Source organism: Diospyros lotus, chromosome 8 (assembly GCF_014633365.1).
Source record: "Diospyros lotus cultivar Yz01 chromosome 8, ASM1463336v1, whole genome shotgun sequence".
NCBI lineage: Eukaryota > Viridiplantae > Streptophyta > Magnoliopsida > Ericales > Ebenaceae > Diospyros > Diospyros lotus.
Genome location: NC_068345.1, coordinates 33,120,208 through 33,146,121, shown reverse-complemented (window position 1 = coordinate 33,146,121; position 25,914 = coordinate 33,120,208). Strand labels below are relative to the sequence as shown.

General features: G+C 33.4%; 3 protein-coding genes across 9 annotated transcripts in view; 1 reads left to right on the top strand and 2 right to left on the bottom strand.

Moving 5' to 3' along the window:
* The window catches only part of LOC127808030 (uncharacterized), a 51,870-nt gene extending 45,014 nt beyond the window's left edge, over nucleotides 1-6,856 (top strand). The window contains exons 22-29 of one of the 6 annotated variants that reach the window (XR_008024856.1): nucleotides 1,928-1,975; nucleotides 2,156-2,280; nucleotides 2,402-2,748; nucleotides 4,164-5,115; nucleotides 5,294-5,350; nucleotides 5,925-6,044; nucleotides 6,126-6,326; nucleotides 6,473-6,856. Coding sequence is in view for 3 of the 6 variants with exons in the window: in XM_052346333.1 (XP_052202293.1) it covers nucleotides 1,928-1,975; nucleotides 2,156-2,280; nucleotides 2,402-2,748; nucleotides 4,164-5,115; nucleotides 5,294-5,350; nucleotides 5,925-6,044; nucleotides 6,126-6,182 (1,706 nt within the window). In the remaining 3 variants the exon portion in view is untranslated. Of the gene's footprint in view, nucleotides 1-1,927; nucleotides 1,976-2,155; nucleotides 2,281-2,401; nucleotides 2,749-4,163; nucleotides 5,116-5,293; nucleotides 5,351-5,924; nucleotides 6,045-6,125 lie in introns of all 6 variants that reach the window. The other 5 variants (XR_008024855.1, XR_008024854.1, XM_052346333.1 and 2 more) reach the window with 5 other exon arrangements.
* A 74-nt stretch (nucleotides 6,857-6,930) lies between these two features.
* LOC127808032 (WUSCHEL-related homeobox 8-like) lies at nucleotides 6,931-9,748 on the bottom strand. Of its 2 annotated transcripts, none has more exons than XM_052346336.1 (3): nucleotides 9,380-9,748; nucleotides 7,637-8,158; nucleotides 6,931-7,458 (listed from the first exon to the last, which is right to left on the bottom strand). In XM_052346336.1, exons 1-3 carry the CDS (start codon nucleotides 9,621-9,623, stop codon nucleotides 7,379-7,381), a joined length of 846 nt encoding a protein of 281 aa, XP_052202296.1. In that variant the 5' UTR covers nucleotides 9,624-9,748; the 3' UTR covers nucleotides 6,931-7,378. The 2 variants fall into 2 exon arrangements, with proteins under 2 accessions (XP_052202296.1, XP_052202297.1); XM_052346337.1 differs by having other exon boundaries at nucleotides 7,633-8,158; nucleotides 9,380-9,747.
* A 10,652-nt stretch (nucleotides 9,749-20,400) lies between these two features.
* On the bottom strand, nucleotides 20,401-22,173 carry LOC127808029 (HMG1/2-like protein). Its single transcript, XM_052346332.1, has 8 exons — nucleotides 22,013-22,173; nucleotides 21,869-21,914; nucleotides 21,584-21,688; nucleotides 21,406-21,463; nucleotides 21,276-21,320; nucleotides 21,075-21,155; nucleotides 20,751-20,843; nucleotides 20,401-20,651 (listed from the first exon to the last, which is right to left on the bottom strand). Exons 2-8 carry the CDS (start codon nucleotides 21,904-21,906, stop codon nucleotides 20,634-20,636), a joined length of 438 nt encoding a protein of 145 aa, XP_052202292.1. The 5' UTR covers nucleotides 21,907-21,914; nucleotides 22,013-22,173; the 3' UTR covers nucleotides 20,401-20,633.
* Nucleotides 22,174-25,914: the final 3,741 nt, after the last annotated feature.

The following is a 25,914-nucleotide window of genomic DNA, read 5'->3' as shown; positions in this document are numbered from 1 at the left end:
GGAAGGGATGTGATCCTTGTGGTGGTGGACAGATTGACCATGTTTGATCACTTCTTGAGCTTAGCACACCCGTTCACAGCCTCGGGGGTTGCTAGAGTGTTGTTAGATTCAGTTGCTAAAATACACGAGCTGCCTCTATCCATTGTCTCCGACAGGGATAAGATCTTCACTAGCAATTTTTGGCATGAATTATTCAATAGTTTAGGGGGGTGAAATTACACATGTCTACTGCCTATCACCCAAAAATGGATGATCAAACGAAAAGGGTGAATCAGTGTTTGGAGTCTTACCTCCAGTCTGTTTGTTTTGCTAAACCTAAGAGTTGGAACAAATGGCTGCCCCTAGCCCAATGGTGGTACAACACCAGGTTCCATAGTTCACTGAAAAAAACACATTTGAAGCCTTATTTGGCTACAAACCCCCTATTCTGCCTGTTCTTATGAAGTACTCGAATATAGAGATGGCAGTGGATTAGTACTTACAACAAAGATAGGAAGCTCTGCAGGTGATTAAGAAAGAACTAACTACTGCACAAAATCGAATGATGCAAATGGCAGATAAGAGGAGAAGTGAGAGGTCATTCGACTTGGGGGATATGGTGTACTTAAAGGTTATGAGGTTCTAGCAACATCTCTCCTCTAACAATCCTCCCTCCAAGCTGAACCCCAAATACTATGATCCCTTTCCCATAGTAGCAAAGGTGGGGGAGGTGGCCTACAAATTATAGTTATTGAATGGCGTATCAATCCACCTGTTTTTCATGTTTCTTTGCTAAAGAAAGTCATTGGACAGACGGACAACACCACTATGGATATTCCTTTGCCATTGGAAGAGGTAGTAGTTAATATGGAACCCCTGGCCATATTGGAGAGGAGAGTGATTTATCAACACTCTCTACCATTGACTCAAGTCTTGGTGCAATGGACCCATTTACATCCCGCTCATACTACATGGGAGTATCTCCTAGACCTCCTCGAGCAATTTCCTCGAGTGGCACAGTTGTTATGATTTCTTGAGGACAAGACATGTGTTAGGGGGGGGGGGGGAGTTGTCACAAGCCAAGGGTAGCTATGTAATTGTGCCTCCTAGTTTGTTATGGATATTTTCTCTTTTGTCTTTTATCTTTTTGTCTTGTAGCTGAGGCGGTTACAAATCTGTTATACTGCACATGGTAGCAGTTGTGAGCCTATATATAGGGCCACATCATGAGGATGGATTATCCATGAATGAAATCGACTGAATATTCTCTCTAATTTTCTCCTATCTTCTTCTTCTCTCCCCCTTTCTCTATCTTTCCCTTCTCCTTTCTCTTAATTTCCTTTGATTTCCCCTCAAACACCCCTTGTCAGATTCAGCAATCTGACAGTTAATACTTTCATTCTTCCTCACTCTCTTTCTACATTTTAAGGTAGTGATATTGTTAAGCTATTTGTGGTAAAGTTCATGACATCAGGTTTAGTTAACTTGTGCCATTACTTCTGTTCCACTTTGTGTTGGAGTTTATATGTGTTATATGTCATTCACTTAAGATTTTATAGCTTTAAGCCAAACACATATTAGATGGTTTTAGATAACAAATAGCCTTCCCAAACAGCCCCCCTAATTGGATTTGAGTTCCCTTTTAGTTTGTTGCTGAAGTCCCTGACTAATTTGACCTGATGACTTTGTTTAGTTGTTTCATAAGGGCAACGTGGTTCCTGTTTCTGCAGAGCAAGGCTGCATTAGCCTATTTTTCACACCTTAACTTGACCACAGGCATGTTTCGAGCCCAATACAAGTTCTAGATAGGTGCGAGGTTATGCCCCTAGACATTGTCTGGCCAGAAGCCCACTGCCATCTCATCTTCTTTTTGGCTGAAAAAAAAAAATGTTTTCACTGGTCTGTGTGATTTGTATGATCTATGACTTCCTGCCTTCGTTTTTTGTAGGCCGTTGTATCAGACATAGGTTTGACTATGGAGCTGTCATCTTACTAGGTATATATTCTATGTTTCACATTTATGTTGTACTTTTTTGAGAATGGAGACTGAAGTCCTGGCAATTGAGCTAATAATGTTGTTGTTTGCAACTGTATTCCTTCATTGCAAATCATCTGTTTTTCCCCTTCTAGTTGCCGCATAGAGCAATTTCATTTTTCTTTTTTGGGTTTCAAGCAGATGAGCGCTTTCGTGAAGAACGGAATACAACATATATTTCAAAGTGGCTGAGGAAATCAATTAGGCAGTATGACAACTTTGAGAACTCACTTGAGGAACTAAAATCCTTTTTCAGAACTGTCAAGGTATATCTGTGTTTTAAATGAAATTCACCCTCAACTTTGTGGTGCTCCATTATATTTTCTTTTCATTCTCGTGTCTGTACATGAGCAGCATCAACTGGATGTTTCCTGATTTGAACTAAAGCAGGAACGGCTTGGCAAGGATGCTGTTAATACTACAAATAATTTAGATGTAAATGTGGAAAGTACTGCTGCTGTGGATCGTGGCAAAGGGTTCGTGAATAAAAATAAAAAATTGAACAAATCTAACGAACATGGGCCAAAATTAGTTTCAGAAAGCATCATTTCGATGGAAAAAAGTACCAGGTTATCTCAATGTCCAACTCCTGTCACAACAAATTGTGTCACTTTTATCCTATCAGAATCTGAAGACAATGTTGAAGTTCAAGAATTGCTTATAGTGGATGAAAAAGATGTTACCAGTTCAAGAGAATGTGTTGATTTAGACTGCAGTTTTCAGAAAGACCTCGGGTTAGTGTTGATCCAATAATACGCCTTTACGGATTTGTACTGAGCACTTATATTTTTTTTCTCCTGTCCTGTGATTATTGGTTCTTGCTTTATGGTTGGTTGGCTCTATGAAGAGCTTCTCACACCAACTTGCTGTGGCCTTGTTTTAGGGTGAGATTTTTCAAAAGGAAGAAATAGGGCAGTTCTATTGACATGGAAATGGTGTCTTTTCCCATAACATATTACAGTTATACATCCACACACATTTAATATTTTTACTGAACTTACATTTCATATATTTTGTTTTCACTCCACTTATCATAAAACCTTTAGATTCTAGAGTATTTCTCTATATCTTGAACTTAGCATTCACGCCTTTTGTCTTATCCACCGATACAATGCTAGTTGCAAGTAGCATACACCATAACACCTTTGCTTGTATATGTTTACTACATCCATCCATTAACAAGGCAAATAGGTAAGGACTTAGTGTAGTTCCTTGATGTAATTACAATTAATGCAGTTCCTTGATGTAATTCAATTGTAATTGAAAAAACCTCAGTATCTCCTTATGTTCTAACACATGTTTCTGCCCCTTGATACATGTCTTTAATAACTTGCATACAAGCAATTCAAGCTCCTTTATCTTCTAAAACAATCCACAAGACTTCTTTACAAATGTTGTTATTTAAAAAAAAATCTATGCACACCACAAAGAAATCCTTTTGTTTATCTCTATGCCTTTTCCATTAGTTACCTCAACAAATATATAACTTTCATTATAAACCTACTAGGCATGAAACAAATTTGTGATGCATAATGTACTAATAATATTCACAATTTCTTCTCCTATAACAAACCACTACCCCATCCTTTTAAGTCTTATCCCTAATAATCCTCACTCCATTCATTTCTTGATCCTTCCTTGAGTAACAAAGTTTATATCCAGATGACCCATTTTGTCTTTTGGAGATGCATACTACTAATTTTTCTTCCGGTAATCACATCCACCACTTTTCTAGATTTTCCTGTCAAAGTCATGATATTCCATGATTCAATCCTTACTCTATGATCTTTGATTAGCTTCTTTACTTGCATCTGTCCATGAAAATGCAAGAATCCTTGCAAATCTGCCACAATTTAGGCACAGATGCTATGTCTCTACCTCATTTGTCATTACAAGTGAGCAGTGTTGCCCATAGCTTTGAAGGGTTATGCCCCATGATTTTCCTTAATTTGTCTAGAATTCATGTTCATTTGCTCTTATAGTTATTTTAGTTTATTCAGTTGATTGTAAGTTTCTATTGGATATTTTGCTTATGAGGTTCCATACTTTGTTTGATTTTCTTGGATAAAAGTATCTTCATTGGTTTCTGGTCCTACAAAATGTCAAAGCACTACAACTCGTTTACAAGATGAATTCCATCTCTATGCAGGTACCCCAGGGCCTTATCCATGGAATTTTCGTCTGATGATCCAGAAATATCCATTGTCAGGGAGACCCCTAGTATGAATGTCAGTCCTTTAGCTAGTCCCAGATCCTTCTCCAAGGATGAAAACTCTAATTCTACAATAATTGAGGCCCCTGGTAAGATTCAGGACCAGTTATTATTACATTCCAGATCCCCGACATATTCAAATGCAGCTCATTCAAAGTCGACTTCATCATTGGTGGTCACTCCTGAAAAATATGTCAGTGCCAACATGAACAGCCATTTAGGTGAAACAGAGTCAGTTCTGAATTTGAGTGTCAATTCTCATACTCAGAAAAGGAGAAAGCCTTCAGGCTTAAAATCAGTTAACCTCATGCAAGTAGAACAATTTGATGTTCCTGATCCCAGAGTTACAGGTCACTCAAGTTCTATGGCTAGCTCAATGATAACTAAAGCCGAAAATTGCAGAGATAAATTTGTTTTTGAGACTAGCTGTTCTCCAAATGAATTGACGATGCCCAGTGTTACTCAATTGCTCACGGGAAATAATGCTTGGGTATCATGTACAGCTTCAGGTCATGTTATGAACAAGAGACTGCAAATTTTTTGCTCATGCTGCAGGAATCCATTGGGTCTACCTCAGAACCATTTATATATAAGGTGCTCCATAACTTCCTTATCAAAAGTCCATTTGACAACTCTTCTGAAAGGAAGGTCTGAAGCTGCTGCTGAAAACATATCAACTAGTATACCTGTTGTGATATCTGACATATCTTCAGTTGATCAGCGACTCTGTGATATAACTCCTGATAGTGTTCCGGGACAGGGAATTTGGTGTAGAGAGGATGGGTGTGTGTTCAATGCTATTTTCTGCCCTTTTTGCAGTAAACCCAACAACTGCCTTGGTGTGCAGGTCATGGCAACTGATACATCAAATGTCCAATTACTTGACAAGGTATGGTTACTCTGGTAGGTCAAGTTTTTTGAAACAGTGACTGCAGTATAGAATGATTCTACTTGTCCTTGCAATTATTTCCTGTTTCGGATTAAATGTTCTTTTATCTTTCTGTCTCTGCTTTTGCTACTTTTTTCTTGCCAATGAGTTCTTTCTGGACGATTTGCATCATGTGCAGATATTGTTTTATCTTGATCGTTTGGAAATTAAGAATCCCGACGCATCAGAGGATAAGGTAAATTTGGAATGCTCTTTTGGTGGAAGGATTGCAATGGCTTTACCTTCCAAAGAAAGATATAGGAGCTATACCGTTATATTGAGAAAATGCACCTGATCTTATTAAAACTGCATCAACTTGAAACTTAAATTAAATATTCATCTGACGCTGTAACATAAAAGTCATTTTCTAATGAAAAGGTATAAATATTTTATAATTCATCTGATCTTTCTAATGCTCTGTTCAGTTTCAGAAAATATTTTTAAATTTTTAATTCTAATTTTATAACTAAAAATGTTTTAATATTTTATGTTACAGTATTTATTTTAAAAAATATTAAAATGATGTCTTTTAATTCATAGTATAAATTAAAAAAATTACAAAATTGAATTTTCTATTTTCTTGTTTTGCTGGAGATTCAATTATTCAACACAAATTTGGACTTGAAAAGTTAGAAAATGTTTTTAAATTTGAACAGGCCCTAAATATTTGTCTCAGCAATATGGAGATCTTTTAATCTTAATCAGAGTCATAATTTGTGATTTACTTGCTTTTTATCGAGGCAAGCTAACATTTGTGCATCCGATTGTAGGATTTATCACCAGCTTGTAGCTCCGGCTTTACTAGTGGTGCATTCCCGATTTCCATTGAGAAATTCTCATACATCCCACCACAGCAGCACTCAGGAGGTTGGAGAACAACAAAATCAAAGGTGAGAGTGTTTGAATACCCAGATCTTAAATTAAGGTATTCATCCAAGATTAAAGTAAAATTTTACTGATCAATCTTGCAGATGCAATTGCCAAAGAGACAACTGCTTCCTACCTCTGGAGGCAGAGGTGGAACCTGAAACAGGATTTTTGGAGCTTTTCAGTTGCATTCAACATAAATGACTTGGCTAATGCATCCACAACTGGTGCCGTTCAGAAAGTTCGTTCGAGATTCAACTCTTATAATGGAAGAGTCTAAAGGTTCCTGAAAACAAAGCATGCTTGTAAGCTACACTGTAATAAGTTCACATGTTTGACTACAATGTTGTAGCTATGGAATGTTGAAGTGCTATAACGACAACTTTCAAGGGGACTCAATGCTGGTAATGTTTAACTTGCAGTCTCAAGCTCTTCCTTCAATCTCTTGCAGCTTAATGACATACTCATTGGCTTTGCAGCTTTGCTGCCTTTGAGCTTCATTCTTGAAAGTTAAACTGATCCCAGTTGCCAGTGGATGGATTCCCTTTGTTACTCCAGATATGCCGAGGTGACCTTCCAGTTAACAGAGTTTTCAGAGCATTTGGTGGCATATAATAGCAGCCAAGCCCTGCAATTTTTTAACTTTGTAAATAGTACGCCCTGGTTATGTATTTTCAACTAAAATTTTAAACAAACATGGATGCTAGAACTTGTTCGTGCAATTTCAGAGTTCACAGTTTACTGCATTTTGTTGCCATTCTGAGGGATTTCCATTCCCGATTCATTTACATTAATAAGATCTTATAATGAAATGATTTCATGCCTTGATGCATTATTGTCCTCGGACAAGAATTTCAGCATCAAATGAAAACCAAGAGAATAACTAATTATCTTATCTTATAATTGAAGTATAAGAAAGAGAAGCGGTTAGTACCACAAGCTCTGGCTTTCACATTGATATTTCATTCGGATCAACACACAATTACAACACCACAGACCAAGTGTCAACCATGGCAACTCAACTTCTTGATGCAATCATTACTTGTCTTCTCACAGCTTACAATAAGACAAGCACCATTACTCGTCTTCTCAAACAGCTTTTTCATAAATGTCACACTAGCAAATTTCACTCAAATCACTAACTTTTTCTAGAATTCCAATTCATTGGAATCAAATTGCCGTATGATGACTAGGGTTACAATAAACAACTCTCAGTCCTAGCAAGTCTTGCCAAACCGTAAACTTCACTTCAGTGCGGATAGATGTCAATTCTGCTAAGTTCTATATGTTGTCTAGAGAGGGAGAGAGAGATGCACTCCACTATCTTCAAGTTCAATATATAAGCTTCTATAAATCATTAGATGTCGTCTCCTTCCACACGCTGAAAGGGACTAAAGCCCCCTGGAATTTCCATTTTGCCAATCAAATGGTCCATTCCTGCATAAAGAGATGCATTTAAAAAAGAACAATTCATTGGTTAGAGATTTCATACTTAAAACGTGTATTACTGCATGCACAAGCAGTAGACAAACACAAACATATGTGATCATGCAAATGTATGTCAGTTTTTATATTACGGTTTTAGACAACAGAGCATAATCAAGTACATACATACTCGGGATGCTCTCATACATGGCGAAATGGCCCAAACTGCCAGGAGATCTCAAACCATGATCTAATGGAAACATAGGCTCCCCTGCATTTGGCAGGGCATCCAAGTAATGCATTTCAGCACTTAGCTCTGGACTTTGAATATATACATTTCCAGCCCTTTGTGCTGCGTTCTCATGGGTTTGGATGCTCTCTGGTTTTGTTTTCTTCTCTTTTGGCGACTCCATTTCAGTCTCTGCTTCTGATTCTGCATTGTTTGACACCCCAACCAACTGCTTTCTTTTGGATCGAGCTCTCCTGTTCTGAAACCAGTTATAGACATTTGTTTCAGAAATTTGTCCATGTTGTGCCAGCTCAATGGTTATTTCTTTGATCTTCTGCTTGCTTGGGGTTCCAGTGCCTTGATCAAAGATGTTTTCCAGAATTTGAAGTTGCATAGGTGTTGGAGTCCAGCGCTGCCTTGCAGTGATTTTGTGGCCGGCAGATGTCACCAATGAATCACAGTATATATTACCCAGCCTCATTCCTAGCATGGAGAAGAATGGGTTGTTGGTAGAGGCAAAGGAGAGCTCTCTATATATTATTATAAAACCTACTAATCACTTTCCTTGAAAATTTATACTAAGATGGACTTTGATAACAAAAAAGATGAGAAAGTATGCAGAAAAAGATGTCAAATATCAACCATATAAGGACTAAGAAGAACAAAGTTTGGAAGTTGAGCATTTCCATGACACGAAGATGTTTCAAACCATAAGCTTGACACATTGTAGACAACAGTTACAAAGCTGATCATTTTAATTAGACAAAAATGTTTCAAAACCACCTGCGAGTGTAGCAGGTGAAAGGCACAACTCATTTCTCTCTCGAGCCCCACGAAGAGGATGGGTGGAAGCAAATTATTGAGCAGGTGACCCATACACTCTGTTAGCAGGCTAGGTCAATACTCTCAACACACGCTCAAGCCAGGTAACTTGCATTTTCACTTCTAAATCCAAAGTAGTCTTGTTAAAGAGATACAAAGAGCTTGTGACCTCACCCTTAGCAGGTAGTTAAGTACCAAAACTGGACACAAGAATGGATTTTCTCTAAACCAAACCCCATACTTGTATGTATATATAGTATCAAATAGTTTTACTGAAATTCAGCCCTCCCGTATGGAGTTTTAAGTAATAATTTACAAACATTCCCTAACAGGGAACTCTTAACAAATTGGGGACAAACTTCACTCTGTTTAAACCCTAAGTGATATGCTGATTTCTCCACTGAAACCAGTTGGGTATTAGTAGCATTTCATTCATTGCAAAATCCAACTTTCGGAGAAACTCAAGAAGATCCCAAGAATTATGCATAACCAGCTATACCCTCATCAATTAAAAGAAAAGCAGCGAGTACTCAAAAACCTTCAAGTAAAATTAAAAAATTGAAGGGAGTGGCGGCAAAGAAAGATGAACTACGAAGTATGAACATAATAAAAAAGAACAAGAATCTTCGGTCCCAAAAAAGTACAAACTCCAAAACAATTCCAAGAAGAAGGTCAAAAAAAGGGGTAAAGATTCCTTAGAAGGTGGTAGCCACTCTAAACGCCACAAGAAACTCATCAATAGGCCGAAGTAATTAATTCAACCAACGAAACCCTGAACTCAACAGCCACACTAAACCTAAATTATCCACAAAACCAACCACCACACAAATTAATTGAATTCAACTGTTCAAGAGAGAGAGAGAGAGAGAGAGAGAGATGAACCAGCAAGGTCCTGTTGGGCAGTGATGGCCTTGTGCATCTCAACGAGTTGCTCGCAGATAGTGGCGTAGGCCGAGATCTGACGCCGCAGAAGCTCCATCTGCTCGTCGGTCATCACCTTCACGTACAACCCACCGCCGTCGCCGCCGTTCAGCTGCTGCTGCTGCTGCAGCTCTTGCTTTTCCCACTCCATAATTGCCAGTAGCTCGTCGGCCCCAGCCACGGCAACGTTCCTCGCCATTCCCATCTTTGTGCTTGTGCTGCGGGAAGAGGAGTAGAATTGAAGCAACGGATATATACAAATCCACACACACAGTGACTGTGTCTGCTTCGGCACGGGAGGTGTATTTTAGCGTGGAGCGCAATTGCCTGCGCAGGCTAGCATAATCCTCGCGGTTCGCGCGCGTAATCAAACTCTCGTGACTCGCGATATTTTTACGGCACGATATGGTCATTTGCTGCTAACTCAGTTCTCCAACAAAACTGGCTGATTACGTCATTTGCGTCATATAAAACATTTCATCTCTATACTTTTTGGGTATTATTTTATAACATTTTCATACGATCACAAAATAACTCTCCTTTTTTATCCACCAATAAATATCAATCAAATATTTGCCTTCTTTTATTTATAATTCGATTTATGAAATATTATAAATGTCTTTTAATAAAGTATATATATATATATAAGAACAAAGAATTGTTAAGAATATTTAAAACATTTCATAGTTCAAAATACTTAATTTGATTTTTTTATTTATTTATACCCATTTTACTAAATAATTTTAAATTTTTATTTACTTCAAGATCATATATTTATCGTATGAACTATATAAATTATAATATTTTATTTCAACTAACTTGAATTCACCCTTAGTAAATATTTATTATAAATAATTCTTGTTACATATATATATATATATTTATGTAAAATTTATATAAATTATTATCTATTATAGATATCATTGTCGAAGGTTGACTAAATCACATGGAATACGGTCTAATTATTTAGTTTATTAATGTATGATTAATTTTAGTTACGTACGAAAGGGTAAGGATTTCAAACAAATAGAGACCTTCTATTTAATTTCTTGACCATAGATAGATAGATAGATAGATTGCAACATATATATATATATATATATAGAGAGAGAGAGAGAGAGGGGATGATTGTTTAATTAATAGAGTGTATTTTTAGTACATTCAAACCCTAAATTCCGACATGCCATGTGCTTCTTAGTCACCAATATATAAATTAGAAACTTTAGGCAACGCAACGTCTACACAATACTACTGGCTTAGCACCCAGCAAAGTAGATTAATTATGGGCCCATTAGAGATTAATTAATGTTTTTATCTAATTTCAGATTATAGGCCACAATTTGGGGATGGTGGAAGCATAATAATAATAATAATAATAATAAACTTAAGAGTTGAATAGCATTATTATTAATTATATATGTCTAACTCACTCCATAAATTTTGCATAATAATAATAATTAGATATAAGAAAAACAAACATAACTTTTAATCTTATATATATGCCTTCAATTTAATAAAGTCAATGTTAGAACTGCAACTATCTGTATTCACTTCACTTGTAAGTAAAACAAAAGGAGTAACAGAAACAAATTCAACTGCCACATCTCAAACTTTAATCTAAAATAGATAAGACTGCTTCTCATCATCATGCCCATGTAAGTTTTTTTTTCTTTTTTGGTTGTTGTCACATTCACTTTGAAATTAAGCCATGGGCCAAATTGACCTTTTTTGGACTGCTACACGTGTTTAGTGAATTACAGTCTATTACTAGCTATGAATTTTCATCAAAATGAAAAAGAAAAAAATTAAATAAAATTGGTTTGAAACTCTAAATAAATAAGCAAGGGATGGGGGGGGGGGCCCAAGCTGTCATTAAGGGTCCAGTAATTGGAGATAGCTTTGGAGAGAACAAGGTTGGTGCACCTAATCAACTACCATATAAGCATCACCCAACAGCCATGGAATCTAATCAAACCCTTTGTCATTCTCCAACAAAACATGCGCCATTATTTGCTTAGAGCACACTCTAAGTCCAACCTTCAAATTGTCAGGTCAGGGCATTTTGGTGGGCTCAGAATAAGATGTTGGAGGCCCATTTCTATCTGTGCTCATCACACCCTCTTCAGTTTGCTGCTTGTTTTTTTCTAATTTACTACTACTATAATTTGGCTTCATGCATGTAAGAGCTGGTTCATGTACCTAGCAGCTAACACCAAGACTCTAATTACATAGTAATTTGAAGAATAATTGTATGTGACTAATAATCTCAAAAAAAAAAACCCATGCATGATTACGTCTCCTCTAATATCAGTTTTTCCTAGAATTTGACACAGATTTTGACATGGCTAATATATAGCCCCACCTCCACCTCCATGTGGTGCTCTATATAATTTGTCTCCCTCCCTCAATGCTCTATCCTATAGAAGAGAAGAGTATATATCCCTTCCCTGCTTGCTCTCTTTGAGTCTCTCCCTTGTATTTGTCTCGTCTATCTTTTTCTATATTAATTAACTTGAACATTAAATATTCTTTTTCAGAATTAATTCTGGTCAATCTTGTGTCTGTGTTGCACTTGCCTGCAGCCGCAATCACAATTGTAGCTATCAATTTTGTGGGAGGGAGCAATATATGGTCAAGAAATGCCCGTCAAAATTAATTTGTTTATTATAGAAATACTTGGTGAAAGAAAAATTCCCAGGAAAGAAAGATGCATTGCATGCATCCGAAGGTGGTGGTCGTTTACAAAATTGCCAAGCAATCTCGCCGAGAGACCGCACAGTGGACGTTACGTGTTGGAAGGAAGGAGTCGTTAGAACAGGACACTACTGGCCAACTGGGTACGTAGCGGTGCCTTTTATCGCAGGGAGACTGACTTCTTCTTCTTCTTCTTTTGTTTCTTATCCTATCAGGGGTGGTTGTGCGTGAGTGAGTGTATATGCGGTGATTGTGTGGGAACGTTAATTGTCCCACATTCCTTGGCCAAGAGAGATAATGTGTATACATAGTCAAAATTATAATATTGAGTTTGAGCTTTATAGGGCATTCAAATATTGTGAGCGGACGAACCATATGTTATCGTTCATCTAGTCGGTCGATTGGTTCAATTCGGATCGATTCGAATCAAAAAGAATACTACGGGCAGTGGGGCGTACATATGGGTATGGGTTCGCCTGTTCACAAAATTTTGGTGTCCCTTAAGACCCAAACTTAATATCATGATTTGGACTATGTATACTCACATTATCCCTCTTTAACAAGTAATGTGGGACAATTAACATTCCCACACACTCATCACATGCACATAACATTTGTTAGAATGAATAAGATAAAAGACATCAAGATAAATTTAAAATATTTTTCGAACCAAGATATAAAATGATCAAAATAAAGTTGAAAAACATTTTAAGATTTCTATCAGACTATTTATTAATTTTTTTAGAATCCACTAATAATTATATTTTTTCTTCTATGTATTTGTTAATGCATATGATAAGTGCCAAGATAAAAGTTTTTTTTACCAAAATATCCCTATTACTAAATTCATTAAAAATTATTTGTTAACATCAATAACAAATTTATGATTAAAATTGTATTTTATGATTAATATAAATTATTAAAAAAATAAAATTAATTTTTTTTTTTTTCTAAATTCACATTCAAAAATATAAAAAGATCACCAAACTTTATATTAAAATAAAAAATTTCAAAATTTCATTAGTCATTTTTAAAGACAATTAATATTAATTATAGAATTATATATTAATTTAAAATTCAATAATCTCTTAATTATAAATTAAAATTGAATGATGTTTTTTTTATCTTAATAGACTCCCTATTTATGCGATTTATTAGCCCCTCAAAATTGGAAAGACAATCAATCTTGTTAAAATGCCGAGTTTGCAACATCAGAACTCAACGCGTTTCAAAAATTGTGTCACCTACAAGGGGCTCCAACCCATGAGAAAAGTAGTATTCAAATCCCATTAACCCCTACACTTGCTAAAACTACGTCTAGGCGGCCAATAATTTGCACACGAAAGGCTCGCACCCAAAAACTGGCATCTTAAAGCCACCTAAATACCTAAACAAAAAGCATAATAATAACCTCAACAACAAAGACGACAAATCTTCTACTTTTTATTGCTTCTATTAATCTCTGTTAAGAGATACTCATAAAACACGTCCCAACGCATACACTAACTCCATATCTCATTCATTTAGATTGGACAAATATCTGATCAGGATTAGTACAACCATTTACATCCAATGGTAAGAATCCCCAATACGTTTCACAACATCCCTTTAAGTTTTTACTTATAATACCCCCCCCCCCCCCCCAAAATAAATAAATAAATAAATAAATAAACATGCAAACAAAATCAAACAAACTTTAGCAAAAATAACTAGAATGAGAATCTAAGTGAACTTGATTGGTCAACTTTAAGCCATAGAAAAAATAATTAACAATAACACTATCTAGAGAGTAAAATCAAAGTACACTTCTATAGTTAACTAAGACATGTTTGCAATAGTTGACCATACTAAAACTAAACCAATAGCATGAAAGAAGTTTATACCCAAAAGAAAAAATAAATAAATAAAACAAATAGAAACTGCATAAAGAACACTTGAACATAATATCAATTAAAATAAGCAAATCAAAAGGCTGGTTAGAGAAAGGCATTATTGGGGAATTAAAATAAAATTTAGTAATTACATTTGATAAAATTTAGGCCTAGTATATTGCCATAGCTTTAAAAACTAAAACTTCATCCAACTTATGCAACAATAAAGAAAAGCAATAAACAAAAACTATTATAGCAATTTTCTTTAAAAATAGACTAATCACACAAAATCTTATAAGCATAAACAATTAATGTACAAGTAAAATGTGTTGAATTGCTGTGATTAACAGATAATTACAATGAAGGCGGATATATTGACAGCTAAAACAAAATTTATTGCAACCAGACAAAAAACTGACATGCTTATCCCCCAACCATTTCATTTCATAAAGCAGTCTTTCATAATTCACACTTCAAACCACAAAAAAGGAAAACAATCCACTAGCCCACAAATAAATCTCTCAAACTGCACAAAAATGGACACCCAAACACTAATCCACTAAAACACAAACAAATTATAGAAAATGAGAACCATCACATATCTTTGCATTAGATCATAACATTCAAATAAGTTAGTATAAAATCCTCTATAGCAAGACAACAATTTCAATTGGCTCAATAATCCGATTACGGACACATCACAAAAATAGATAGAGCCCAGAGACATGCATGATTTAGCACAAATAATTTAAAAAAGACCCACTAATTTAATGTAATTTTAAAAACAAAAGTTTAGTTGGTAAATTCTAGGAATCAAACCTTACTATTTAGTTTAGCATGTTGCCTACAAAATAAAAATAAAAAAAAACAAAATCAAATTTTAAACCATACTATTCATAGTATAATATTGAAAATACATACTCGAAGAACTATGTTGTATGAAAAAAAATATATCAATGATTACTATTTTACCCCATAGAGCCATTTTAACACTTTGTAAATAAGTTTTATACAAATAGATTTGGCACCAAAAAATTATATTTAAGATTTAAATTTTTTTATTACTACTTTTCATACAAATTGTTTGAACATTTATTACATCAAAAGTATGCCTAAACCACCTTTGGCAGAAGGGTTTGAACATTTATATTTTGAGTTTTAACCCTTTTTTGCTGCACTTGCACTTATGAGTATTGTAATTGTAATTGCTTGAATTTATTTAAAATGACTTTCCATCATCCCACGTCATAAAATATTCAAAAAAATTTATTTGTAGTCCATAATGTACGATGATATCAAATAGGTCATTATATAATATCTCAATTATGCTTCATAATTTTTATAATAATATTTGTCCCTTTTGAGTTTGTATTTGTAATGCTTTGAGAGGAAAAGATATTATATTTTATTATTCACAATATGGTGTATATATATATATATATCAACGTACAACGTACAACTATAACACGTAACGTCTTAAATGTACAACTCTATTTAAGATATATATACAACACTGGACTCCATTCAAGCGCACAAATATTTATCATATGGTGCCTAATTTAATATAAATATAGGCAAATCATGGACATTAGAACCAACAAATAAGATACTAATATCTCTAGAAATCAATGTCACACAAATATTTATCATATGTACCTAATTTAATATAAATATAGGCAAATCATGGACATTAGAACCAACAAATAAGATATTAATATCTCTAGAAATCAATGTCTCACAAGATAATAGTCTATCAATATATTTAGTTAGCTCATGAAAAATTAGATTAGACACAACCATCTAATTATCACAAATAAATTACATAGGTTTTGAATTTTCAAATTTCAACTCCATAAAAAATTGTTTGAGCCAAATCAACTCAGATGTGGTGAAGCAATGGCCCGATATTCTATTTATGCACTAGATTTAACAACATTTTGCTTCTTACTCTTCCAATATACTAAATTACCTCCAATCAAGACACAATAACCCAAGATAAATAAAATACCTATCTATAGGACAACCAAACCAATCTTCTTCCAACACACCAAATTTCCTCCAATCATGATACAATAATAGAGCACCTTTTTGTAGGACAACCAACTCAATATGCATCAATCTGTCCAACAACCTACTTGTCTCTTTTATTCTCAAACAACAAACTTTTACCATGAGCATTTTTAATATATTTCAAGAAATGTACTAAAACATGTTAGTAACTATGACGTAAGGCGTCCAATAATTGACTTATCACACCGACAATAAAAGAGATGTCTAATAGTGTAATTGTAAGGTAATTAAGTTTTTCAACTAATCTCCTACATTGTAAAGGATCCTCCGACGATATAATTGTAAAGTAATTAGGTTTCTCAACTAGTCTTCTATATTGTAAAGGATCCTCCACATCCTAATACAAGCTTAACATTAAGATTCATAAAAGTATCTATAAGCCAAGAATCATCCATACCAATCTCTTCCAAAAATATCTAAGACATACTTCCTTTCAAAGATGCACACACCATAGGCAAATTAAACTACCTCAATGCCAAAAAAATACTTCAACTTGTTCAAATCTTTAGTCTAAACATAAGAATGCAAGTAAGTCTTCAACTGCACAATACCAACACCATCATCTCCTATAATAACAATGTCATTTGCGTACACTACTAATAATATGACTCTACCAAGAGAATAACAACAAAAAACAAAATAATCAAGTTCACTTTTACTCATACAAAATGATTAAATAACCAAACTAAAATGATCAAACCAACATCGAGGAGATTACTTCACCCCATATAAGGACTTCTTCTAGTTAAATGTAACAAAATAGAAAAAACCCTATTTAAACTTAGCTCTATTAGGACCCCAAATGTCTAAATATACAAGATCAAAATGAGCATCATCTCTCTACTAAGATGACTAAAATAAGAATAAACATGTTTTCTCATTTGACAAGAGTTATATTCTAGAATAGTCAAAGAAAACAATGAATGAATCATCCATCGAAGAGTAGAAAAGTGAAGATGACCAAGCCAAAAATGAATCTAAAGAGAAGATATCCCTATAGTAGCACTAGCAATGGCAAGGCAAAATGATAAAGTCCCTTAAACTCACGTTTAGTGCCAATCATCCGCCCTATACCCCAATCCTGCACAAGAACATAATCATAATCAAAATCAAAGATAACACAAAAATTCAAACGAGTGAGACAACAAATAGAAATGAGACTATGGGCAACTAAAGACATGTAAAACAAAATTAAAAGTAATAGACAAAAATGGATCAACCCTACCAATATCAATGGAAAGGGTTTTAGACCCATCAACCACAATGATAAGAGGAAAGGACATAGAGGAATCAAAATAAGAGAAAAAAAATTTATTACCAAAAATAAGCTCTAAAGTAACAAAATAAAAAATTCAGTGACTAAGGTAAGCATGAGTAAGACATATATGAGAAGTACTACTAGATGACTGAGCAAAAGAAAGAGATCCCTAGGTAATAAAAGCTATGGGAGATAAAGCATGCCAAGCTACCTAAAACTAACAATACTCAATCAACTCCTCAGCATAGATCATATATGTGGAAACTAGTGGCTCAGTATGAAAGATATCAAATACCATGGACTGTGTGTCTACACCCTAAGGAATTGCAACACTGGCCTTGGAAGGTCAACCATAGAGTGCATAGCATGTATCCTTATAATGACTAGGGCAACAACAATTATTACAATAAGAGCGCTTACCACTGCAACCACACCCAACACGTCTACCAAAACAACCTCTAGGTCCAATTTCAAAGAAAGATCCATGAGTTTAAAAGGCAAGGATATATCGCTCTCTAATTGAAGCCCCATAAAATGTCTTTGTACTACGAAAGATCCAAGCAAATACCTCTTCCATGGTAGGTATGGTGGGACTACTTAAGATCCAAGTACAAACACTATCCATATCAAGCCCAAGTCCAGCAAGGGTAAACACCATAAACAACTTGTCTCTTTGCTTCTTCTACTCATTAAGATCAACTATAACCAAGAGTGTAGCGTTGAAATGTGTCACAACTGACCAAATATGACCCAAGTAAATAGACACATTTGAGTCTCATTTCTAACTACAAAACAAATTACTAATGATAATGTATAGATGTACAATATCATTAATATATAGCTACTAAGCATTAGGTCAAATATTGAAACAATTCTCGTAGACACAAAATAAAGAAACGAAATCAACATCCATTGACTGCCACAACAACGTAACCAATTGTGCATCTATGCTATTCCATACAATCCTATCAGCTTTAGCAATGTCAGAGAGCCTCATAGTTAAATGGTCACTAACATTGTGTCCACAAAACCACATTCAAACAAACATTAACCAAGATATATAGTTCTTACCATTCAATTTGTCAATGGTAATGGTTGAAATACCAAATAAAAATAGTACATGTACAAGAACTACCACATGCACAATACAATTGAATAGAAACTCACCACTCCAAGATTTGAACAGACCATAGAGAAAAACCTAAAACCAACTAGATAGACAAATCAAAAGCTATGCAAACCATATCTAAAACAAAAAAGTTGCTACAAACCAAATCTAAAACTGCAAAATCAAGATCTAAAAGAGTTGTTGCAAACCAAATTTGAAAATATAGCCTAGAACTTGTTCAAGTGTCTAACGATGACTAAAGAAGCCAATGGTTCGATAGGCAACCACAAAAACCAAAAAGACCAACTAGAAATAGATCTAAGGTCACCATTGACGAAAGAGGCCGACAATCTAATAGATGACCACAAGATTGAAGACCAGCCAAAAGCAAATCTAAGGTCGTTGTCAATCGCATTACACGAGAAAAACAAGGCAACAATTGACATAAAGCCAATTGTGTTGAAAGATCAAGTGACAAACGCAAGCAACTGTCAAAATATCAAAGAACTAAGATCGACAATGGCAAAAGACCAATATTATTGAAGTGATGAATGACAAACCAAAGGAAGAAGTGACAAGGTGTGAGGCTGCAGAATACCAACAACTCACACAGCAATAACGAGATCTAAAAAGCTGACGACGAATGAAGTGATTAATGATGGTGGCATCAATCTACGATAGCAATTACTAAATCTAGGGAGGGGTTAGGGTAAAAGTATTATATTTTATTATTCACAATAAGATATATATATATATACACACACCAAGGTACAACCATGAGACAAAATATCTTCTTTATATATATATATATACACACACACACACACACACACAACACTAGTTCTAACAATTTAAAAGGTAAAATATTTATGCAACATTCAAGCTATCCAAATTAATTTTTAAACAAAACCATATTATAAGTTAATGATTTAACTTAACTACTAAAATAATTTACAACTTGGACCTTAAATTTTTCAAAATCTAACCAAATTGTGCACATACACAAGCGAGGGATAACTCATAAACCAATGATTTCCGTCCATGATCATATACATCCAATATAATTATTACCCAATTGACCTAAAATTTCCACCAAGTTTTTCTCTTTCCCAATCTCTATTGCTTAAGATTTGTTATATGTCATCCACCCTACCTACAAAAGCATCTATTGATAGAAACCACTTCAATATTACTATGAAATCCCATATTCCTAATTCTATCTTTTCTTGTAAACTACACATCAATTGTAAATTTTTATTTTATCCCAATTGAAAACAAAATCAAAATACAATGAAAAAATGATAACCAATAGTAAAAACTTGAAACAAGAAAGCTAGAAGCTCAATAAAACATAGCTTCAAAGAAGCAATGCAATTACAACCTGCACAAACTGTTGATGCAAACACATTTACCAAATTTAAACTTATAAATAAACCATCTTAACACTTTCAGCCAGTATTAGAAGACAAACCAGACAGACCTATTCAAAACAAATGACAAGCACAATTGGAGCAAACAAGGGGACAACCTGAACCAGCTGTCTTAACTCAAGAAATACAAGCAAACAAAAAATTAAAATGGTTAATTCACAGCATAAAGCATGCATACACATTCAAACCCATAAAAATCCATTACAATAAATTACTCAGTAACACAAAAGGATTAAAAATTAAAAGATAAAAAAAGAATTCACTTAGTATGACAAGGGAAAGCATAATTACTTTTGTCATCCCATCAAGGATTTGCCACTATATTTTAAAAACATTGCAAGCTTCCCTAGGCTTCACTGCTGAAAAGAAAAATAAGAATAAAGGACAGGGTGATCTGACAAGGCAATTAATTAGAAGAAGGACAAATCAATGACGGGCAAGGCCAATATCAAATGCAAATCATAGATATATCTCTAACATAATAGGCAATAAAAATTTCCAGACAAAAAAGGAAAAAACATAAACTAATGGGAAACATGCTATACAATAACTAAAACCATGAAAATGCATAACTTGCTCTACATTACTCAGTTACAAGATACAGAGAGAAATGAGATTAAATTCTATCCACTATCCACTTATCTAGATGGCAAAACAATTTGATAGCAGGGGTAAAGTCATTGGTACTGGAAATTGTCAAATGTTGCTAAGAACCCAAGGAGGTTAACAGACTGATTCAAACACTAGAACAGCCACAAAACTATGCAACCACCAAAGACAATGTTTAGTCATCATCTTCCTCCTGCAATGTAAATGCAAAATAGCATAAAATAAGAACACATACAAAGTACAAAATTTCTAAAAATATTATTGGATATAATCCACAAGGAATAATTCAAACCTCGCCACTGCCTTCATCATCTTCCTCATCATCATGAACTTCAGACCTAGACTTGTCAGACTCATCCTCCTCTGCAGCACTAGATCCTTGAGCCTGTTTTTATTAAGTATAATACAACTATTAGTTAACTAAAAACTGCTGGCAGAAACCAGAAAGCATAACAAAGAAAGATCCAGTACTATTAAAACAACAATAAGAAACATATATGGGCAATTTTAGGGATAAGACACCTAATAGAAACAAAACAATTATAACAGCTAATGTTTATATAAAAGCAAAATACAGACAAAAAGTGGACAACCAGAAGAGACTTGGGTAAGTTACCAGCTTCTTGTTGTAAGCTTCCATCTTTTTTTCGTATTCCTTCTTTCGCTTCTCTGCCTGGTCTATATATGGCGCCTTCTCCTAAACATTAGGAGAACAGTTTCTGTTAACTAACTGGTTTAACGGGCTACAATCTGAAATCAATGATTGCAGCAGATCAAGGCAGAAGAAAAATTATCAATTGTTTTGCATATTACTCACAGCATCAGACAATGACTTCCATTTGTCACCACCAGCCTTGCCAACCTAGTTCCAGACCGCAAATTATGAAGTGATTAACTAGTCAACCGAATAATCCATATAGGTTTGAAAGTCAACGGAAAATACTTACTACAGAGACAGATTTGTTGTTTGGATGTTTCTCTTTGTACTGTTGTCGGAACTCTTCCCTGCAAGAAGGAATTGGGAATCAACTAAATACTTCGAGGGAAAAAAAAAATGAAACCAGCAGCATAAATCTTCGCCACGTCAATGTCAACAACAAGGTACATTAAAAACAAAGCACGCACATGAAGACGAAGAAAGCGCTCGGAGGCCTCTTAGGCTTGTTAGGGTCCTTTTCCTTCTTACTTGATTTTCTGCCTGCTTTTGCAGCTCCTTTCTTCACAGACAGCCTTGCTCACCAAAAACCCAAACATAATTGACACGTAAAACCAAAAGAAAGCGAAAAGGAATCGAGATCTATACGGCTTCGATTTAGCTATTTATTTTCATTCCAATCGTGGCGATTAAAATACAAATAAAATAGATCAAACAAAAAAACGTTGGTAGATTACAAGGAGCAATGAACTTACTTATTGTCTGCCTTGGCATTCGATTTTCCTCCTTTCATGGCGAATCCTGCAGTCGAAGAGGCGAATCAGTAACAAGCACTGAAATTATTTATTAAAATCCATAAAAAATACAGCTAAAATCGACTCAGAATCGGTAGGACTTGCCGTTTGTGAAAACCTTGCGGTTAGGGTTAGGGCTTGCGCAAGAGGGAGAGAGAGGGAGAGAGAAAGGTGCAGAAAGGCCTTAAGGATCGCCGAAAGGCGGAGATAATAAGCTGCGGATGCGAAATTGAAATTCAATCGCGGACGAAATGAAATCAGGGGTTTGGGCGGGATTACGAAATTTTCATGCCACGTCAACGATCCGTGTAATTTCACGGCATTCGTTCATATTACCAACAGACTTGCATTGCATTATCATAATAGGAGTAAAGCAATTCCTCCCTGGTGTACTTAAATAGCGTTTAATGAGTAAAATAAAAAAATCTTAAGATAAGATCAAAATATTTTTTAAATCAATACATAAAATGATTAATATTGGGTTAAAAAAATATTCTAATATTTTTATTAGATTATTTGTTAAAATTTTTATATTTTATTGAGGATTATATATTTTCTTTTCATATATTTATTAAATGCATATGATAAACAATTAGATAAGAATTTTTTATTAAAATATTCTTATTATTAAATTCATTCAAAATTATATATTAACATCAAGAATAAATTTATTATTAAAATAATATTTTATGATTAATGTGAATTATCAACAAATATAAAATAAAAATAGTGTTTTGTTTTTTAAATCCATGTTCAAAAATATATTTTAAAAAGATTTATAAATAATTATAGGTGGAGTTATAATAATAAAATATTTTCATTATAAAAAATTACCAAAACATATTTTTATATTAAATAATAAAATATAAAATAAAATAAAATAATTTAAAAAATCAAAAAAAAAAAGAAGGAAGAGAAAAATCGATGAGAAGATGAACGTTGAAGCAAACAAAATGGGAAGATCAAATAGGTGAGAAAAGAGACAAAGAACTCGGGTGAGAACATAAATGGGTGAGGAAGAAGATGAAGGTGAATAAAAATCGATGAACAAGGAAAAGTTTGATGGTGAGAAAGAAGATGAAGGTATGAAAAGAAATAGGTAAAGGTTTATATAAGGGTATATGAGTAATTTGGGCTTATTTATAAAATGCCAGGTAAATTTATTTGTAAAAAGTCATATAAGAGACACACGAGGGTTTTTTCAACTATTCTTAGATAAATTTAACAAATATGTTAGAAAGTTAAAAAGTTCGGCATGCTTCTTATATCTTATATTTTATGTTATATCCAGTAATTAATAAACACTATCTTAATTATTATATTATGAGTCATATTAAAAGGGTGTCAAGTAAAAAATGATCTCAACATATAACATATATAAACCATTTGAAGTGGAAATTTATATTTACAGAATGATGATTAGCAGTTGTATTTTATTTCTTAATAAAATTTAAATAAAAATAAGTGTTGATACAATGTTAAATGGAATGGGTTTAATTTATATATATACATATAATAGAAAATAACCAAAAAAAAACTATGTTTTCATTAAGAAATGTAGGAGTCTTCCAATCCATAACTTAATGGATAAATATAGGAAATAAATGAATAAATATTTATATATACATTGACATTATAAATATATGGGTATTAATGGCGGAGATAGGTCATGCGGCCATTGGCCAAATTAATTTTTATTTTTTTATCTTTTTATTTTTTAAGCATAAGTACAAGTGCAAGAGAAAGTGAGTTTGATGATAATAAGTTGGAGAGTGTATTCTTTAGGTGCATTTGGTTTGGTACAGGAGAAATTTTAAAATTTTTGTAAATGTTAGGTTAAGAATCTGTATTTCTATGTTTGGTATAACCTTTTTATAAAAAGAATACTAAAAAATAGAATTCTCGAGAACAATTTTTAAGCAACTTTTCCACAAAAAAAATTTTATGGGGGTTGGGAATCTAAGGCTGCGTTCTCTTTGCTTTTCAATTTTCAGTTTTCAGTTTTCAGTTTTGAATTCATTTTCGGTTTTCTGTTTTGATAATCTATTTTTAGAAAATTGAAAACGCATTCTCTTTGTCATTTTGAAAAACTATTTTTCAAAACAGAAAATTAGAAAACACGTTCTCTTTGAAATTTTGAAAATATTTTTTTAATGATATTTTATTCAATAAATTTGATTATTAAGTAAATTATAAATATTTAATATTAATATATTATTAAAAAAATATATACATTTTAAAGTTAATGAATTTTGTAATATTTTTTTCCATTACAATAATAAAATATGAATAAATAAATAAATAGATGTATTTTAAGTTTAGATTTTGTTTTGAATGAAAACACTCAAAACAACTTTTTGTTGTTTTGAGTTTTCTTTACAATTTTTTTTTTTTGTTTTAAAAAATATATTTTAAAAAACAGCAAAGAGAACGCGTTTTCATTATTTTAGAAAATTGAAAACTAAAAATGACTTGAAAATAGCAAAGAGAACGCAACCTAAGTTTCTCATGAACTTAAGAATGTTTTTAACAAATAAAAAGACTAAAACATCCATTAGCCTTTTATAACCCCATACAAATATATTATATATATTTATATATTATATATGAAATATAAAAATATATTATAATATATTTATATTATTTATTATAAAATATTATATATATTAAAGTAGATATTCATTCAAAATTTATAACTAAGAAGTTAGAGTAGTAGACTTACGTTATGTTAAAACTAAATCACTCTATATTCTTATGTCATTTGCATACTTTGTTTTTTATCTTCTTACTTATAACTCATTGCTTTTCATATTTATATTGCAAACTTTTACAAAATTTGAAAATTATTAAACACCTAATTTCACCCCTTCTTGGGTGTATGGTAGATGCCCCCACTGTCATTGTAACCATTGTGACTAGCCTTCTTCACCTCTACAATTCGAGAGTAAAAAACAAAAATATAAGAGAGACGAAATTAACTCTAGATGTGCATCCCTTGCATGTGCAATGAATGTAGTTCCCATCCTCTGATGAATAACCGTTGCAAATAGATGCCTCTTTCATCTCTGTCACCACCATGAATTGCCCTCTTTACCAATAGACATGGTAGAGATATAAATAAACAAAGGAGATGGAAAAGAAATAAACAAAAAAATGAAATAAAATAAACGTTTAAATATAAAAGTTTTTAAGTTATGTTCTTAAAGTTTAACGGGATTAACTATAGAAATGGAAGAAATTGCAATTAGTATTAAATTTTAAGATATTCACTATATTTTTTTAAATGTTAAGAGTTATTTTGATAATTATTTAAAACTTTAGGAGTATCGCGTATAATTTTTAAAAATATTACAAAAATTGAGATTAGATGATTACGTGATTATTCACTGTGCGATGTGGATGTTTAATTAAAGAAATTTATAAGAGGAATTATATAGAGAATGCTTAATGAAACATATTATTTTGAAAAAACTCCAATTATAACATAAATCATTGTATAATTTTCCAACGCTTCTAAAATTCAAATGTAAACAGAGAATAGCGCAGACATATTGTATACTCCAAATTAGGCCGTCTCAAATGCAGCTAATTTCATTCGTTAAACCAAAATTTTAACAAAGGAAATTATTAGTTTTGTGTTTTTTAATGAGGCCTAAGACGGTGATGTAATTGAGTGTGTTTAAGTTTCATAGGTCTTGGCCCGTAAATGAAGTTCAACACATTTATTGGTAACTCGACTGGAAGACAAGCCATAGCCCATTTGCTCAAATAAGAGGAAAGCCCACCTTGAAGCCCAAGCCCATTGTCTTGCCCTAAACCCTCCATATAAAATGTTTTAACCCTTTGTTGATTTGTTGTGGTGGCCGATTTGCTCTCTCCCTCTTTCTATGCTTGACCGATTATCCATGATTGCATTTTTATCTTGATTCGATGCTCATTTCCTTGCTAGGTGCCGCACTTTTCTTGTGCATTGTGACTGTCCGTCAATGGCGTTTATGATGCCTATT